Here is an 18,853-nt window from a genome sequence, read left to right on the forward strand (position 1 = left end):
TTTGCAGCTCACGCGCAGACCTTTGGACTCTGCGTAACTGCTATGTGCCATTTGTGCCTACAGTGTGGAAGTCTCTCCTTTTGCTGGCCCTGCCCTAGCTGGTCTCCTCATTCCTAAAGCACAGAATGATCCACAGAAGTATCCTGCACAGGACAGCAACAGCAGCAAAAGAAAACAAGGGAGGAAATTCAGCTCTACGTGCCAAAAAAGGACCTACCCTGAGGGCAATTAGTGCACAAACCCTTAGCACAGGCTGCTCATGCATATGCAACACCAAGCCAAAAATGTCATTAGCTTTAATGAAGGGGGGAAAGGAGGAGAAATACCCGAAAGTGGCCCAAGTAGTTCACAACACATCACACACTGGCTAAATTACACTCTGTAAAGAAAGACATCATACAATGTGCACTCCCAATCTTGAGATTTATTTATTACGCTCCAAGAGAGGTTATAGGTTGGCTTCTAGATCTTGTTGAAAGCAGCAATGTCAACGCTCTGCACCTGAAACAGAAAAAGAACAGCAGCTGGAGATCACCAAGGGCTTCTCAAACATTCATCAAGCACACATGGGGCCAGGCTTTTATTGACAGCACACACACATCTACTTAAAAATCAAGCACAGCCCATTTCTCTTAGGTCAGTTTGCCTGCTCTAAGAGTCCCTTTTTAGGTGGTTTAGCAGCTTTTTAGGTACTCTTCTGGACTGCTGTGACCCCAGTCACAACGGGAAACTCTGCGGTGTGCTAGCTACTGAATGACTTTAGAGTTCAACCTACAAAGGATACAGATTAAAACAACCTGACTTGTTCCACACGATGCAACTGTTACAAGATGTGTCCACTTAGCACACAGGCTGCTTCGATTTTGGGGTCTATCTCTATCTCCTCTCCTCTCACAGAAGAAAGAATAACCCCAACTGACACTTTTGCAGCATTTCAAATGAAAACATGGCATGATTAAAGAGCTGCAGACTTACATAGTCTTCAAACTTGGTGATCTCCTCCTCCAGGATGTCTGTCCCAACTTTGTCATCTTCCACTACACACTGGATCTGGAGCTTCTTGATGCCATAGCCTACTGGGACCAGCTTGGAGGCTCCCCACACGAGCCCATCCATGTGGATGGATCGGACACACTCCTCCATCTTTGCCATGTCAGTCTCATCGTCCCACTGCAAAGGCAAGAAATAAGAACTTGGGTCTTTTCCCAGACATCAGCATTAGCCCCAAGAAGTGTCCAACAACTCAAGACTACTGCATACACAGCAAACAGAATGGAGGTGGACAATATTATTCATTTGATATCATACACATTAAGGTGCACCCCAAAATCAGACAGGCTAACCTGAGCTAATCAATGCACTTTCACACATGTAACACATGCCCATGTCTCTAGTTTGACTAGCAGCTAAAATTCAACATCGCATTTCAGCTAATTCCAGCTGCCTTTTCTTGGCTGCCATTCTCACCAGACAATTAATTAGCTGATGGAGTCAGCCAAGCTAAATATGACTTTGCAGCAATGCTATGTAGTATCTCAATTCTACCTGCAAACCCATCATATTCAAAGGGAATTCTTCCTGGAGAAGCACGTCTACTTTGGAGCACTTGTTTTAAAACAAATGCAAATATTTTTTATCATTACCAAGGACATTTCTCTTTTGAGCAGAGCAAATCCCACCTTCAGGGCATGTTAGTCGGTTTTTGCTTCAACTGATGAATGACTTTTCTTCAAAAGAAAGGGCTACTCCCGGCCAGGGGAACCAATCAGGTAACAGCCTGCATTTGCCATGGTTCAGGGGAGGCAGCATCAGGACAAACAGCATGGGTCCCAACTGTGATATCCCACCCAACTCCAAACCTTGCTTGAAAATCTGCAAGTTACATTGACTTCATCAGATAACTTAGGTCTGCAAGTGATTTGCAGCCTGCTGCGGCATAAGACATGAAGCCTCACTCAAACTCCCCCTGTTTTAGATTACTCACTGGTTTAACATCCAGAAGTATAGAAGACTTGGCAATTAGACCTGGCTTCTTTGCCTTTTTCTCTGCGTACTGACGCAGTCTCTCTTCCCGGACTTTGGCAGCCTCTTGGTCTTCCTCTTCATCATCGCTACCGAAAAGGTCAATGTCGTCATCCTCATCATCCTCTGCAGCAGTCGACTCAACTTTCTTCGCAATTGAAGCAGATGGGAGCTCCACTTTCTTGGAGGGAACACTGAATGGTTCCACTTTCTTCATGGGAGTGACATGCATTCAAGTGGGAAAGAAAATTAATCTGCAGTTAAATCAGAGCAACACTTGGGAACTTATGCAAATCAAACAAATATATAGGAGCAAATATAAATACATACTGTTTTGGGGACACACACATATACAGCTACATACTAAAGCGAGGAGACTTCCGAAGCAACCTGGGACTTCGTTATGATGCAGGACTCAAAAACGCTCTGCTCAGGCTCACCTGGGTGGGTGGAATCGATGCAGGCTGATGGGAGGTAGATGATTTTTCCAGAGTATTCAGGCGGCTTTCCAACTTGGAGATGGCCAGCTGAAGATCTGCAACAACTGCAAGAAGGGACAGGGGAAAGGGAAACTTATCTTGTAGGCTCCGGCATCAGTTCTCAGGTCAGACCTTGAGAACTTTTGCCCCAAGCAGGTTTGCAAACATCAGCCATCCCAGTCAGAGGAAAAGACTGCAAAGCTCTGATCAAAACACTGGCATGTGCTTGCCTGGCCACAGGTAAGGTCAGTACATGGTGGATGCTCCACAGGAGCTGGACCCACCAAATATGATTTCATGGCAGAAGACTCTCCCCACTTACCACTGCGAAGGTTTTGGTTTTCTACCTCCAGGTGAGAGATTCGGGAAACAAGGTCATTTTGATCACCAGGAGGCCCAGAAGAGGTTGCGCTTGCACTCTGCAACGGGGAAAACTCAGATGAAACAAACCAACTCCCAAGCTCAACAGCTCAGTGAAGCGAATTACAGACAAGCCTTTGGGGAGGAAAAGATTTTTAAAGCTACCAAAGAACAAGGTTATTTCATCCACAGCCTTGAAAAAGAATACACCGGAGCTATATAATGAAGCATGAAACACATCTTATGGATCTCAGTTGGCAATGAGGAGTGCAAGATGAAGTCATTCTTTGCAGCCACAGATCATGAACTACCGCTAAACATGCAAAAGGTTTGAAAAGCTGGACACCAAGCCTCTGCAATGGAGCAGCTGGTCTCTTCTCACAAACTGCAGCACAGAAATGACCTGCCTAATGTCACACAAGTCACTGTGAAAGCTAGAAAAGAGATGCCTGGATTTTTACTCCTATCTTCCCCACCCCAGCCTTTAATTCCTCTGAAAAGAACCTGAAGCCTATTTCAATACATGCTTGAGAGGGATAACAAGGCCAATCGAGCTCCAAAAGGATTTGTTTTAACAGCAAAAAGTGCTTTCATTCCTTTAAGGAGGCCCTTGTCTATAAGTCAAATTTGCAAAAGGAGAAGAAAAAAATACAGGCCTTCAAGTGTCAGTATTACTGAATACAACAACAGAGATAATTTATGCTCTTCCAAAGGCACATCATTAAAATGTGATCCTCGGTTATGGCTGACATGTTCCTTGTCTCTTGGCAATCACTTGAGATGGAGATTGCAAACATGGAGCATGCGGAAAGCTGGTCCTGGGAGAGACAACTCTGGGAGCAGGGTTTACGGGACGCAGGGAAGCAGCACGTGCTGCTTCTGGAAGGAAGGTCAGAGATGCTCCTTTACCTACCCAAAAAGGAGCAGATGCCAAAAGGAAACATCCCCAGAAAACCAGTCTCAGCAGTGGGTAGAGGCTCAGTAATACAAGTGCTGATCTGCTGTCCCCAGACTTGCTCCCTGAGCCCCCCTCCACAGCATGAGCTAGGACTCCATCCCAAACAGCAAGTGCCTCCCACAGTACGAGGTGTAGGGCTGCCGTCCAGCATCCTCATCGACAACACAAGCAGCTCCATCCGCGTGCGGGTGACTTACAGTTGGGCGGCCTGACTGCCTCTTGTGACGGGCAGAGGGAGCTTCTTTGCTACGCGGACCTGTCTTCTGCTGGAAAGGGCAAAAGGGTTTTTTGGGGAGGATGTGTTTGGTTCAATGTGAAAGAAAAAAGCACCTCAACTCATGCTGAAAGAGGCACTCGAGCACAGGCATGCAGGAAAGACCAGCACTCAACAAGAAACAGCTCCCACACCAGCTACACTCCGAACAAAGTTTGCAGGAAAAGCCATCCACAAGCTTTGCCATCTTGTCGTTACAGGTCTCAGTGCTTGCTGAAGGGTCAAGCAGCTGAAGGGTAAAACCAAAGCTGCCTAGAATCCGGTCCTGGCCATTTTGCTGCCTATGAAGTGAGAGGTGCAAGAGATGCGTGTGTTACCGCAGTGCACACAGTGGGTCTCAGCTAGTTCTCCCGTCAGGAGCTAAAACATTCACTGCACTATGGACACAAACACATGCAAAGCTCCCAAGACCCTTAACTTGTCCACCAAAGTGTCTCTCCCAGGGAGAAACAGAGCAACAACCAGCCTGCACTGAGCAACTTGATGCCAGACCCGTCACATCAGGCTGTTCCCAGCCTTACACACCATGACTTAAACTTTGGTAAAATATTATCTGCCCATGGCAGTCTGAAGCCCTAGTGACACTTTCAAGATAAACACGGAAGCATTTCAATGGGCTCCACATTTGTCCTAGCAATTCTGGCTAGTTTGCACCCAGTTGCTGACATTAGAGAAGCTGCAACACAAGCTCAGGCCAATTCGGGGCTGCAGAACACCCGGATTTTAAACACAGACTTGAACTTCTTGCTGCAGAGCTCAGTTTTCCCTCCAAACCTCCCTTCCCTGTCAATAATATTCAAGAAGTCATCTGGAGTCTCACCCAGCTTCATGGTCACTAACCAAGCGCCTCAAGGATGCCAAAATCTCAGCTTAGCCAACACTGTCCATGCTGGTACCTGCCAGTCAGCACCTGCGGGCTCCTCCCCACCATCCTGCATCAAGAAAATCCACAGCTTGGCAGGATCCTCTAGCTCCAAATGCACTTGCCAGTTTTGCACAGCAATGTCATTTAGAAGACGAGTTTGAAGAAGGAAATATCTGATTTCTTCCAGAAAAGATGCTGGTGTGGCTTGCGATATTGAGACAAGAGGCCTCAGAAAGACTCTGTACTACATGAAGCTATTCCAAACAAGGAAAGATGTAGAAATAACATTTTGCTCCTACAACAGGCTATTTTTCAAAGGTATAAAATGCTAGAGTAAAAAAAAAACTACCATATATTTCCATCAGTTGCTACTTGTATAGTGTATGGAACATGGGGAATTGCACAAGGCAACTGCAGAGCTCTGCAGTGCTCAAATAAATGACTCCCTTGTCACCTTATCCAGAGTTGTTAGGTGGGTGAGGTTACAAATACTTATAACAGGGCCCAGAGAGTCACCTTTCTCAGGGGAACATTTAAGCACCTTCCCATCAGCATGTGATAAGGCAGGTAACCCAAGCACGCAAGGAGCTGCGATACCTACCACTGCATTAATAGAGGTTTCCTATTTCTTATACTACTAAACTCCAATTTGCTTGCTCCCCTGTGCATTTTTTCCATATCTATTTAAAAGGGAGGGTTATTTTTTAAACTTGCAGAGATATGGTCACCACCATAAACTGTACATGACCTCCCATCTGCTCTTTGCCACGTGCAAGAGTTGCTGCTTCTGTGCCAAGAGGGAGTCCCACATGGGAAGTCCAATTCGGATGTTTGCAAATTTTATCAAGCACAGTCATTCAAAATACCCAAGTTGGGAGCTTCACTTCAGTTACATCCTGCACTGCCTCATACCATACCAAGGATTACACTCAAGTTCAATCAGGCAGGCAAAATAAGTCCCTGGGACATCTTGTTTTATGCTTAGGAAGGGTAGAAATTACAACCTAGGCTCTAATCTCACCTAAAGGCTTTTTAAAAATTGGAGAAAACCTGATGTAAGCTCAGAAGAAACACGCTGTTACAGACATGGAAATGTACATGTTCTCCAATACAGAGTTTGTAGGGCACTCATGGCTTCATACAAAAATGAACCCCATTTCATGCTTGCACAGCCGCAAAACCCCTCCACTCAAGTCAACATGAGTTCTGAGAGTTTTTGCCATGCTCAAACACACTTAACATTCAAGTACTGGAAGATGTTTTCACCCTCGAGACCAACAGGATGGATTCAGACCCGTTTCCTACAGAAATTGTGACTGTTACCTGCACGCAGACATGTTTCTGGACATGGCCTCCAAATACTTTTGCAGAATCAGAGCCACACACTTGGCTTTTTGGGGTGTTTTACTAACAGAAGGAGATAGAGCAGAGCAGGGAACAAGTTTCAGACTCCTACACCAATGGTCTACTTGGTGCCATTTTTTTGCAGCCTTGGACAAGGTTTGAGGGAAATAAAATTGAGTCGCCAGCTCTGTTGGACTTGCTCAATGATTTTGGGCAAGTCAATCAATCCTTTCCAAGCCTCTGCTCCCCATCTGGGCCATCTCTCACCACACATGGTCTCAACTCCACCAGCTGCAGCACAACAGAAGTTAAAAACTCCATAGGTAGGGAAGCATTAGCGACCTAGTAGACATGTAAAGGGGAGTGATCGTTCAAAGCAGAGATGACCATGCAAAGCAGAATGGAAGGTATGTGCAAACAAATGTTTCTGGCATTGGAGAGGTTTGTATTCTCCCTTCGGAGATACAAATCATGACTTCAACAATCCTAACACCCCAGCACGGATTTCCAAACACCACTATCCCACTGAAGCACATCTAAACCAGACCTTGGCTGGACTGCATAGACAGCACTGGTCTGCCATCTCCCCATCTTACAAGAGCCAACTTCTCACAAGCTTCCTCCTCAAGTCCTAACAATGCTGCAGGTTTAGGGGGAGAAAAGAATTCTGGACAGAAAACAAAAAAACACGCCCCAGAATTATTCTGCAGATCCAGCAGGGTAAATTTTGCTTTCAGACATGAACACAAAGTTTAAATGTATTTAAACACTGCATAAGCCAGGGTTAGGCTAGAGTAGTAAAACAGGATTACAAAACAGTAAGGAAGGGGAGGAAGAGGTCACGGCTACCTTGTGCTCTACTTAACCAAGCAGCTGAATACTCTGGGAGCAGAACAGCAGATATAGGTTGGCTAAATTATTATAGAACACCCTTAAGAACAGTGCAGACTCAAGGGCACAATTAAATTCTCAAGTCTGCTGACCCTTCCTCACAAGAAGGCTCAATAGGAGAATTGCTGCTAACAAAATTAGCAGAAAAACCTATGGTAATCTTGTAATTTGGTTAAAATATAGTAATCTGGTAATGTATATTCAGGTTTCCTGCTCCTTCTCACCACCTCTAGCCTGTGTTCCTGGAGGAAGCAGGTCTTGGAAGAAACTGAGGCTCCATTTCGCTCTGATCCTACAACTCTCTACTCAAAACAGTCATTTCAAAGTCCTTTAACACTTTCCATACAAAAAAAAAAATGCCCAAATCTGTGTGGGATGGCAGTTTATTTCCCCACAGATTTGCCTTAAGTCCAAGATCAAAATCTTAGAGAAGGGCTGATCATTTCTGCTGAAAGCTCGAGTAGGTTATTGAAGGTCTGAACTTTAGCTGGCTCAGGAACACTTTCCCTACTGGAAAATAGATGCTAAACAACAGAAAGCAACATTAGAAAACTATACCCACATATTTTCTCCCTCATTTTTTAATATTACTAAGCTGTTCTAGCTCTCACCCATTCCAGTTTCTAAGCTGCATTCAGGACCATTGAGAATAGCCAAGGCAAATCTAATCCTTTCCAATCAGCCTTTCTTCAAATTGATCCTGCTATTCTTGCCTTCATTTCCAAGTTTCCAGTTCTGCCCTATGTTGGATCACTCACACAAGCAGCTGCAGTGATTGCAAAGATGTCCAAGTTGCTTTTGCAGCATCAAGTTCTATTGTACAGTGAGACCACCACGGGAAAAGCAGTTAATTCCATTGTATCCACCCCAGCTATATATCCTTGTGTTAAGAAAGGAAGAATGAGATATTCCTGTCAAGAAAAGTCGAATTCTGTTAGCATATGGATCTAGAAATGTGTTATCTATCCCAAGACAGGGCTGTGAGGCCAAATCACTACAGGTAAAGGAGAGAGATCCTCTGATGGATCACAAGTGCAAGTATGTACTAGTCCCACTGCTGAGATAAGAAACCAAGGCACGTGGATCACATTTTGTGGCTGCTTTTTCCTCACGTGTAAAATCAATAAACCCCCACTTACTTGAAAAAGTCCTAACGTTGCTCTCTGATGACGCATTTACATTATCAGCACCTAAACACCTCTAGAAAGGACATTTACTTAACCTTTATGGGATGGTCTGGTGTTTAAGCTAGTAGCCAAGCTCGATTCCCTAGATGCAGCAGATGGAAGATACCATTTTTTTGCACATACCCTAACTGAAAGCAAAATAGGAAAGAGAAGGTGGCAGCTCAGTGTACCCCAAGAGACAAACATACCCATGCTGGCAGCTCAGTACTTTGCTACTCAGCAAGGTTATTTTAACAGTAACTTGTTACTTCTTTTAAAAGACCTGTAGGAACAAATTCCATCAGGAGAAAAAGCAGAGGACTTTTAACTCAAATCCAGTTATTGTAGAAGGCTCCAGAGTCTGGCAAGCAGCATGCACCCTGGTGCTCTTGGTCGGAATGGAGCTATGCTGGTGGTACACAGCACTGCACACCTTGGTCATCTCCTCTAACTTAAAAATAAGAAGCCACAAAATCTATGACGTGGTTGCAGTGAAGGTCTGTGAGATGCACCACAGCTAAAAATGAGTGCGGGCAGCCAGCTGGTGAGAGAGCTTCAGTACTCACTCCGGCCAGCGATTTCTGGATATTCTCCCTGGCTCTGGCAATGTCGCGGAGGATCGTGCTGGCTCCGTTCTCCTGCAAACAGTGCAGAAAGAACCAAGACTTTTAAAAAAAAAATATAGAGGAAACATGGGAAATTGGTCAGGGAAGTTAGAAAAGGGAAATTCTGGAGGGTTTATTTATTTATTTTCTCAAGTGATTCAATGAGTACTGCAAAATTAGCTGCAAGAAGGCTTGGTTCTAAGATGAACAGCATGGATTGCAATCCTTGGTCACATCAGACCATGTGTCCACAAGATAATTTAGTCAAGAGCTTTTTAGATTCTCTCCTTTTTCCTATCCCAAATGGTCTGGACAATTGCCATGAGAGAGTGCATCGGAATCATTGCAGCCCTTTTGTTTTTGCCTAATATAAACTCTAATTTTATTCAGGTAAAAAAATGACAGCCCTGATAATTGAAGTCTCCAAGAAGGTGCAACTCAGGGCACAGCAGTCCACGTATTTTATTCCACAGGCTCCCACTGCTGTCTCAGCCTGGACTTGGAGTATTCCCTCCCTAGGGCAGGAATTCAGTTTCCAAGCTCCAAACACCCCTCCCAGACTGAAATCCCCAAAACGAGATCCAAGAAATGAAACCATCCCCTGGAAATTAGGCAGAAGCCCCAAAGTCCATGTCATACAGCTCACTGAAGAGCAGCGACCTGGATACATTCAGGTTGTCCACTTCCAGGTTGGAGACAGGTTTTATGGAATGCAGATTTTTTTTTTCTTAGCATTTAAGTGAGTGACAAATTCATGCAGGACCTCCAACAGAATCTTCACACCAATGCTCACATGCAGAATTTTCATTGAAAGCTTCTTACATGGCATGAAATAGTCTAACAATTCTAAGAACATTGTAGAGATTTGCTTTTTAGCATCTACTTCAAGTACTTAACTTTTATGCAAGCGCCCTAGGTGCTGTACTGCCACTACCACGTACAGCAGGAATAGAGCAGAACATGGTTAGAAGCTGCTACATAAGCAACAAGCCCCTACACACTCAGTACGGGGATGCAGGATCTTCCACAAAAGCACACTTCATGTTGCATGGGGTACATAGAGGAGCAAAATTCCTCATTTCTTCAGAGTCATGGTACCCCTGCACAAGCATTTGATGTCCAGCATATTCCTTGCTGAGGAAAGCTTAACTGCTCTAAATCCTGAGCAAAACAGCATTGCCCCTGTTCGAATGGCTCCAAGTCAACTCTTGGTCTACCACATCTCACCCCATCAATAAAAATCACAGCTCTCAAGGCATGCATCAGAAACGACACCCAAACGGGATCCCAAACAGCATCCACACCCTGTCAGAGCAGCCCGATTAATCGTACACTGCTGTCGTACACTGGTTCACCTGTTGTTTCTCTGGTTCTCTCTCTGCCACATCTCAGAGGCACCCGATCTCCCATCACCAACCCTTTAACTCTTCCACTGTTTGTCCTAGAGTAATTCTTCATGGTCCACAGAGGATGATAACCCAAAAGACAAACCATGGCATCACTGATGGGGAAGGAGGGAGGGAAGACTTGGAAAGCCCCAAGAAAAGACTCTAGAACTTGGAAAAAACAGCATCCAAAGTGGAAATAATAAAGAAATACATGTCTACGTAGACTTGTCCTGCTTTTGCCTCCTCTCTGTACTAGCTCATTAAGCTGCAGCACACGGCTAAACCAGCCACAGTTGAAAACCAACGTTACCTGTTGCTGTGAAGAACTGCTAACCGGCCCGTTCATCTGCTCGTAGTATCTTCTCTCAGCCTCATCATACTTGTATTTGTCAAACCAGATCTTCTCATGTGAGAAGAAGTCGACTGCCATTTTTCTGCAAAGAAGAAACAAAGTGAGTTTCTGGAAGGATTTTAAGGGAGCACCTCGCAAAGAACTTGTCAGAGCAGCATTTCCTTCTCCCAGAGACCTCCACCTCTGCACTCAGCAGTTTCCCCTCTCGCAGAAAGCTTTAAATAAATGGGATCCTATTAAGAAGGGCATCTAATCACCTGCCCATCTGCCCAGTCTGACCTGCATTTCGTGACAGAGGACCCAGCGGGGACAGAATATATCAGCTGATCTGTCCCTGCTTCCACAAAATGCCATCTGGAATCGGATTTTCTACATCACAGCAGACACACAGTTGAGCCTGCTGAGGAGAAAGATGTCCTACGCGTGAGACAACCACTAGCAGGGTGGGTTTTTTCATTCGTAAGACATCTGGCCAAAATGAAACCAAAGCCTGAAGAACACGCAGCTCAGAACAGGCGACACTACCGTATGTCAACAGGGAGCTCTGGACACTATTGCTCACAAATTAAAACATATATGCCCCTTTTTTTTCTAATATTGCTCTGAAAAGGCTTAGGTTGCTTTTTCTTTCAGTGCAGAAGCTTCCAAAGGTCATTTAATTTCACTACTAGAAGGCGAATGATGGGGCCACTGCAACAGTTGAAGAGGACGTGCCCAATATTTTAAACCAAAGGACAACTCCAGAGCAGAAGTCCGATATATTTTGTAACAACACATGGAATTTTCTAGGGAAAGGTCAAAACCATGAACACATTAAAGGGCAAGTTAAAGGAAAAATTACTCCAACTAGCACACAACAAAAAGCATGCGCGCATTAAAGCTTGACTGCAACCCTACCCCAAACTACATAATTTGACATCACCTATTCCAACAAATCTTAACAAATTTAAGGACCAATAGTGTCAGAAATGAGAGCTCATCCTTCAAGAGCCTCTTTTTTTTTCAGTGTAATTGAAATATATACATTATCCAGTGGTGTATAAAAGACCATGCCCAGCAGAGAGAGCACTTGGGCCTTTGGAAATGTGCAATGTGATCAAGAGAGAATCCTTGAGATGTGTCTGTCCTTAAACAAGCACTAGTCTGATTTATATGTTACATCTACAAAGCTCATCTATAATTTTCAAGTTCATTCTTCTACCCAGCCTTGATAAATGCCTAGCTAATTAGCAGTAAGCCTGACAGTCTTTCTATCACCTCACCAATTTAACAGCAGCTTCCAGAAGGGTTTAATAGGTTAACAAGGTGACCTTGCCCCATCCAAAAGCAAATAAAGTACCAGCTGTTACTAGACTACCTTTATCCACAGACCCCAGGTTCTCCAGCAAGCTGGGGACCAGCAACAACACAAATATTTGCCTCGTGCATGGATTTTACCAGCCAGCTTGCTGGGCACTGAGTTCTCCTGAAAAAAATGGAGATAGCTCCTTCTCCAAGGAACACTGTGGAACTTGTAGTAGGAATACAGAGCAGAAAAGCACTATGCTGAGTGCTCAAAGATGAAACACTGCCTCTTTGGTCATCCTAGTAGGCCTGTTTGAACTGCATCATTGTGTCCTCCAGCACTTCACCTTGTATCTAAAGGGCTTTGCCCTGGAGGCCCCATGTCTAGAGGGCCAAACCCTAGCTCAGCTTTCAGCTCTTACTTTAAAGATTTAACCTCTCTGGTGACACATGACAAGCAACCCTCTCCTTTTTCATTGGGATGTTTTAACCATGAGCATTCACCAGGTGAAAGGGGGAATCTCCTTGCAGGAATTTCCCCCTAGTTACCCTGCCCACAAACAGGCTTGTTGGCTCAAGAGCACCCTCTCCCTACACGCTGACCATCAAGGACACCTGACTTTACACACGCAAATCCTTTCAGCTCAAGTCTGGCCCAGTAGTTTTGCATGTGTGTTACCCCACATTAAACTTCTCCTACTTAGTTCCCGGAGCAGGCATGCTTGAAGCACGAGAAGCTGGTTGAGGTTTTGCTACTGCAGATTCCGGCACCATTATGTTCTCTCCTATTCTGGACATTTTCTGAGCTTCCAAAGAATAGTATCGAGCTTCAGCACTGTCATATGTCAACTTGTTAAGCCACACAGGTTCACTGTCCTCATGTAGGAAGTAGTAAGTGGATGGAGGGTGAGCAGCATCACCAGGAAGCAGAGAGCAGGGGATCTCCTCATGCTTGATGTCCATTTGCCTCCCGGTGCTCCGAGCCTTCCCGTCCTCCTGCTCCCTCTTCAAGGCTTCAGGGCAGCCACGGTTCTGCTGCCTGGCTTTGCCCGGCGGGTGCCCATCAAACATGTTCTCATAGAAGCTCTTCTCAGCATCATCGTAGAGAGGTTTCTCCAGCCACACCTCCGACATGAGGGCCTGCAAGCTTGAAATCTGTGGCTTGCCGTTCACCGTCTGGTGCACATCGGTAAGGAAGGGAGCGTCGGGATGGGCTACGGCATCCGGAGCTAAGCCTGGCGTGGCAGGAGTAGGCAAGGCTGTAACATAACCCTCATCTGGCGTCCTCAGTCCAACGCTACCTCCATTCCACACGGATGGAAGGGTCAGGACGTGCGGAGGAGCAAAGAACTGGGATTTTTCGATGAATGTCTTCTCGGCCTTATCAAAGTCAAGCTTGTTGACCCAGACGCCCTGAACAATATGGTGACATGCAGACAGAGTGCCATGGGAGCAGGACAGGGCTGCAGAGAACATCCTCGGCTTCGAAACATCTTGGGCAACTTCCGAGCTGGCTACTGAAGCAGCCTGCTCAGGAGGTGGTTGAGTCTCAAGGGCCTCTTGGTTCTGCCAATCCACTATGTTTTTCCTGTACACATTCTCTGCGTGGTCATAGAAAGGCTTGTCAAACCACACGTGATCGGCTAACAAGCCCGAGAGAACAGAGTCTACCTTGGAGAGCACATTTTTGGGTTTTGGAGAGCGCTTCCTTTTCTTCTGCTTCTTCCCATTCCTGCCTCTTTTCGGGCACTCACTTTCAGCAGAGTCATCGTTGCAGACGCCGTTCACAGCCTCCACCTCCTGGGTTTCCTCTGGGGCTGCGGCAGCCAGCAAGGCCTCTCGCTCATAGTGGAGCCTCTCGGCTTCATCGTACTTGTGCTTGTCTACCCACACTTTCTCTACCGGGCACGGAGGCTTCCTCGTCCTCATCTTCCAACAAGTGGCAGCATTAAGAGATAAGCACAACAGATGTAGTTGCAAGAAAACTAAATAAAGCAAGGGCATGCAGCAGACTTCATTGATCTCTTAATAACAAAGGTATCCCAAGCCATCGTGCCATTATTTACATTAAAGAACCTCCTAGGCATTTAATTCAATTTCTACATTTCTATGTTTTCACTATAAATTTTAACTCAAGGGAAATTAAACAGTCTGAAAACACATCTGGCTTCTGAAGTCAAAATCAACTTCCTCCTAAAACATCTCTGTTCTAACAAATACTTTCTACATTACTACATATCACCATTTAAAAAGACCTTTTAATATTTAAAAAATAACACCCTTTAGCACTAAAGGCATTTTAAATTTCATTTTGTAAGAATCTATTAGGACAAGATCACTAAGGTTTTGCTCAAAGCCCTGGTACACAGAAGATATTTTTCATGTTAGTGGATTAGTCGCAAAATATCAGTTCAGCCCTCTCAACTAGGCACTGATTTGGGGGAAAAAAAAGCTAAAAAAAAAAGATGCCCTGACTCATGACTATGTTTAGAGGTCATTGCTCACATGGATTTGTGTTTTGCTATCAGGAAGCCAGCAGAGGGAGCTGACTTAAAAACTAACAGTCTCAGTTACTGGGCAAATACCTCAGATACATATCTTATAATTTTACCTAAAAATGCCATCTTTTTGAAAAGAATCTTTGAATATACACCTATTTAAACAGGATTCTCCACTGCTAAGGTTAAGAGGAGACATTTGCCCGAGCAGTATCTGCATGTCACTAATTTGGAGGAGTGGGGAAGGATCAAATGCTGCAAATTAGATATGAAAATTGCAGAAAATGCTGTTCCAAATGGTGCTGTTGCAAAGCACATGTTTAAAATAAGGTTCACCTAGATCTAGTATATTAATCTAAAAGGAGTTTCCAGAAAGGAACATTATCTGTAATCGGTCTGACAAGAAATTCAGACATGACTTGATATTGTTCAAATTATAGCACCCTCAAATATTTAATTTGCACTGCCACCATTAGAGTAACCTGTAGAAAAGGCACATCCACTTGACAAAAATGGACCAATTTTGCCCTAAAAAAGAAATCACTGACTTGAGGCACTGAAGTTGCAGTAAAATCACTAATTTCTAGGGCAGGGTTGCACTGCTGAGGACCCTCTAGATTGCAAGGTTTGTTTTAGAGATTCTCAGTTAAACCCAAGGGCTGTTTTGAACCACAGTGATAGACAGCTAATACATTAAATAAACCTGTAATATTTATGTCTAGCAGATATCAGAAAAAAAATGTGCAATGATCTGTTTATAAGGCCAATAACAGCTTTAACGCCTACAATTCCACCTCATTTTCCAGAAAGAGCAAAAAGCAGAGGACAACTAGAGGGTACTTACTTTTTTAGTTCCTATGAGAGCATTAAGAAAGAACAGAGAGTTAGAAAAAGCTTCAAGCTCTATAGATGCAGCAGCTTCCCCCAAAATACAGAATACCTTGAGCAGGTTAACTCTCCAGAACTACTGCCCTTATCAGCCAGCACCACAGACACCCAGTTCCCCTTATTCTTAAATAATTAGTAATAAAACAAACTCTGGAACAAAAACCTCTGACAGGATCTATCCACCAGGATGCGGAACCACTTACAGGTTGTCCCAAGCTGCCATATGAACCATTTAACTTACTCCCAGGTGCTTTCGGAAGGTGCAAGAGTAAGTTCTGGAGCCCCTGGATTGAGAAAACTAAGCACCAACTGCAAATACAGTTTTCAGAATAAGCAACAGCTGCAATGTCAAATTACAAACTCACACAATGGCAGGTATTTCTCCTAGAAATCAGCAATCTATACAAGAGTTTACTTATAAGAGACAGAAATGAAGTGCTAAAGCTGGTGGAAACAGCCTGATAAGAGATTTGAGCTGCAAATCAAATACCAGGCCTGAGTGCCACCCATTTTCCCAGTGCACAAATCTACTCCCCATCAGCCAAGAATTGACCTAGAGAAGCATTTTGCATCACAAAGGCAAATGCTATTATTAACGCTGCTCAGTGACAAATATTGAATGGCTGTGAGCATTTGGGCTTCTCTTTAATGCCCTCTGGGAGCTTACAGAAGATCCGAGAGAACAATTTTTAATCATATCTGTAGCTCAAAAGCTCGGCCTTCGTTCTTGCTCGTCATCACTTCCTGGAGATTTCAGCCAGAACAAACCTATGCCTGATTTACAGCGCTGCAGGGAAACGCAAAAAAAAAAAAAAAAAAAAAAAAAAAGTTAAAAATAGGCTATGAAACTGTTTCTATTGTAACTCTGTAAATCCGAAGTAATCTTAGGATTTATTTGACTGCATTATCCCCTTAAATCTGGCTGCTTTTTAAGAAGTCACTAAGTACCAGGCACACCATACCACCATACATTATTGTAAGTCTGCAGCCAAAAAAAACAAAGTTAAGTCAATTCCATTTATTAGTTTCATAGCAGCCATTCTTTCTCTTCTGTCCAAGAGGGTTAAATTTGTCCTCAGTAGAGGCACCTATAACATAAATCTAGTTCTTTCTGCAGTCTCATTACACAAATATTTGCTGCAGCCACCTAAAGGCACCAAATAAATCGTTTCAGCTCTTACACAACTTCTTACATGAGAAGTAGATTGAGATTTTCAGCTGTGTCAGATTGACCAGTCCGATTCCAATGAGACAGAGACAGTCAAACTGCCGTGGTTTGAAAGCAGCTCTCCAGGGAATAATTTAACAATTCAGCCTAACTTAAACCACCTCCTGCTGTGGACTCCAAAAAGCAATGAGACTGACAGTGTCTCGCTGCTGGAAGCTCTGCCCCAATCTTCCATTTTGCACATTTGTTTACGTGGTGTAGCTGATGTAAACACAGCCAAAACGGTGATTTATTTAGTTATATTTAGCTATATATTTAGTTATATTTAGTACCTCTTTGATATCACACACGCCGCACTGCCCTCCCCACCAGAAGCTCCTGAATTCTCATCCCAGCAGCAGCCAGAAACAAACAGGAGCACATGGAAACCCCAAAAAAGGAGTGACGGCACCCAGGGGATGCCACGGGATGTACTAAAGAGGGAAGCAAGAAGGTTTTTGCTGGCACTAGCCTGTTCCTCTCCGCTTGGGATGAGCCGCTCTCGCCCCGAGACATCCACACTGCCTGTGCTGTCTAGGGAAGCGCTTCCCAGCCTGTTCCTGGGAAAATAGCACCCAAACCTGATCATTTTAAAGGCCTAGCACTTTGTCCCAGTGCTGTTAACGAAGAGACAACCAAGGACACAGGATGCAGTGGAAGGGGAGGATAGGAAAGAAGTCACCTTCACAAATGGAAAAATAGAAGAGCAGCTGAGATGCAACAGAAGAGCTCGGGCGAAGAAGAAAAAAACCCTATCTGCAAAGTGAGAAAGAGGAATGAGCGCACACCTGGAAAAGGAGAGGAAGGAATTACAGCTACCTGGCCAAACAAAGGGTTTTCCTCTCCCAAACGAGCACAGCCACCTTCAGACATGAGGTTGCGGTTGATGCTAAAACATTTAGCTATGATCTAGGCATGAAAGGGCAAAACTGCATTGATTTTGCTGGATGCTGGGAGGGAACTGGGGGGATATGAGACCACAGCAACTCCAAGCTCCCTCTGCACTTCTTCAAGGCTGCAAGAAGACAGCTCTGCCCATTCATTCCCCAAACACCACTTGGGAACCGGAACTTCCTCAATGAGCTGTCACGGAAACACACGCCAAAAATTAAAGAGAAAAAAGCGTAAAAGCAGGAGGGACTACAGGAACGGCTGGAGCTGCAGCGGGTGGCAATGGCAACATATGGGGAGCAAAATGCAGAGGGAATGGAGCCCAGGTGCTGAAAAAGGAAGCTGAAAAAGCAGAGGCGGGATGGAAGGATCATTCCTGTCTGGGATGCAGGAGGTGGAGCAGGACACTCGAGGCTCCAGCTAGAAGGCAGGACAAGAGCCCTGATGCTGCAAGGCTCCTGGCTCCAAAACAAGTTCAGAGCAGCAGCAAAGACTGCAAGGCCTGGCTTGGATCAAGGCATTTCGCAGTCATGGAGGGCTGGCAGCTGCTCCGCCTCGCGCAGAGAAGCAGCTCAGGTTCCCCTGTCCTGGAGCAGCCTGCCTAGGCATGCAGAGGGAAAAGGACCTCAGATATTTGGGGGGACACATACAGCTCCTTCCTGCAACACTCTTTCCTGGGCCTGTGAGGATCCCACAGGGAAAAGGGACCCCTTGGAAAAGGGGGTGCCAAATAGCCCTGCCCCTAGGACTGGGGCAGGAGCTCCACAAATAATTGGGGGAGCCTCCCCCACCCCCCAGAAAGAGGAAAAGAAAAGAGACCTCATGGATAAAGGTGGGGGGTACGGAGAAACCCTCCCCCTAGCCTAGGGTAGAAGGGACCTCATAAATAACAGGGAGAGGAGGGCACAGACTCTGTGCCAGAGTTTGGGGGGAGGAACAGAGGGACCTCACGGATGCACGGGGGGATACAACCCCTTTTCCCAGCTTGTGTGAGAAAAAGAAAGACCTCATGGCTAATGGGGGGGAGGGGCACAGACCTCCTCCCAGGGGGGAGACAGAAGGATTAGGGGAGGGGAGGGTTTGCACATCCCCTTTCCCAGGGCTGGAGAAAAGGAGCCCACAAGTAATTAGGCTCGGGGGGGGGGACGGGGGGGGGACAGAAACTCCATTCCCCAGTTGTGAAAGGAAAGAAGATCCCACGGATAATTAAGACGGGAAGGCAACGCCTCCCTACCACGAGGCCAGCGGCACGGGAAGGTCCCGCCGCCCTAGGCGAGGCCCGGAGCCCCCTCCCGGGCCGGGGGCCCCGCACTCACCGGCAGCGCTGGGGCCGGGGGGCCGCGGGCGCCTCCGCTGCGCTCGGCCGGCGCCAGGCAAAGGG

General features: G+C 45.4%; 1 protein-coding gene across 4 annotated transcripts; it reads right to left on the bottom strand.

The window, feature by feature from the left end:
- Positions 1-409: 409 nt before the first annotated feature.
- EEF1D (eukaryotic translation elongation factor 1 delta) lies at positions 410-13,932 on the bottom strand. 4 transcript variants are annotated; one of them, XM_088531323.1, is made up of 9 exons: positions 12,689-13,932; positions 10,663-10,786; positions 8,926-8,997; positions 4,017-4,082; positions 2,824-2,920; positions 2,463-2,566; positions 1,985-2,233; positions 976-1,170; positions 410-501 (listed from the first exon to the last, which is right to left on the bottom strand). In XM_088531323.1, the coding sequence occupies exons 1-9, from the start codon at positions 13,915-13,917 to the stop codon at positions 463-465; spliced, it is 2,175 nt and encodes a 724-aa protein (XP_088387449.1). In that variant the 5' UTR covers positions 13,918-13,932; the 3' UTR covers positions 410-462. The 4 variants fall into 4 exon arrangements, with proteins under 4 accessions (XP_088387449.1, XP_088387445.1, XP_010226169.2 ...); XM_088531319.1 differs by having other exon boundaries at positions 4,017-4,085; XM_010227867.2 differs by lacking the exon at positions 4,017-4,082.
- Between the last annotated feature and the right edge of the window lie 4,921 nt (positions 13,933-18,853).

This window comes from Tinamus guttatus, unplaced genomic scaffold (assembly GCF_059628265.1).
Source record: "Tinamus guttatus ecotype Peru unplaced genomic scaffold, ASM5962826v1 Tinamus_guttatus_pri_ptg000032l, whole genome shotgun sequence".
Classification (NCBI taxonomy): Eukaryota; Metazoa; Chordata; class Aves; order Tinamiformes; family Tinamidae; genus Tinamus; species Tinamus guttatus.

Excerpts from the sequence above, each read along its gene's own strand:
- EEF1D (XM_088531319.1), bottom strand. The coding sequence starts at position 13,917 with ATGAGGACGAGGAAGCCTCCGTGCCCGGTAGAGAAAGTGTGGGTAGAC. Across the intron at positions 4,086-8,925 it reads TCCAGAAATCGCTGGCCGGA|CAGAAGACAGGTCCGCGTAG; the intron begins GTGAGTACTGAA and ends TGCCCTTTCCAG. Across the intron at positions 1,171-1,984 it reads TACTTCTGGATGTTAAACCA|TGGGACGATGAGACTGACAT; the intron begins GTGAGTAATCTA and ends TTGCCTTTGCAG.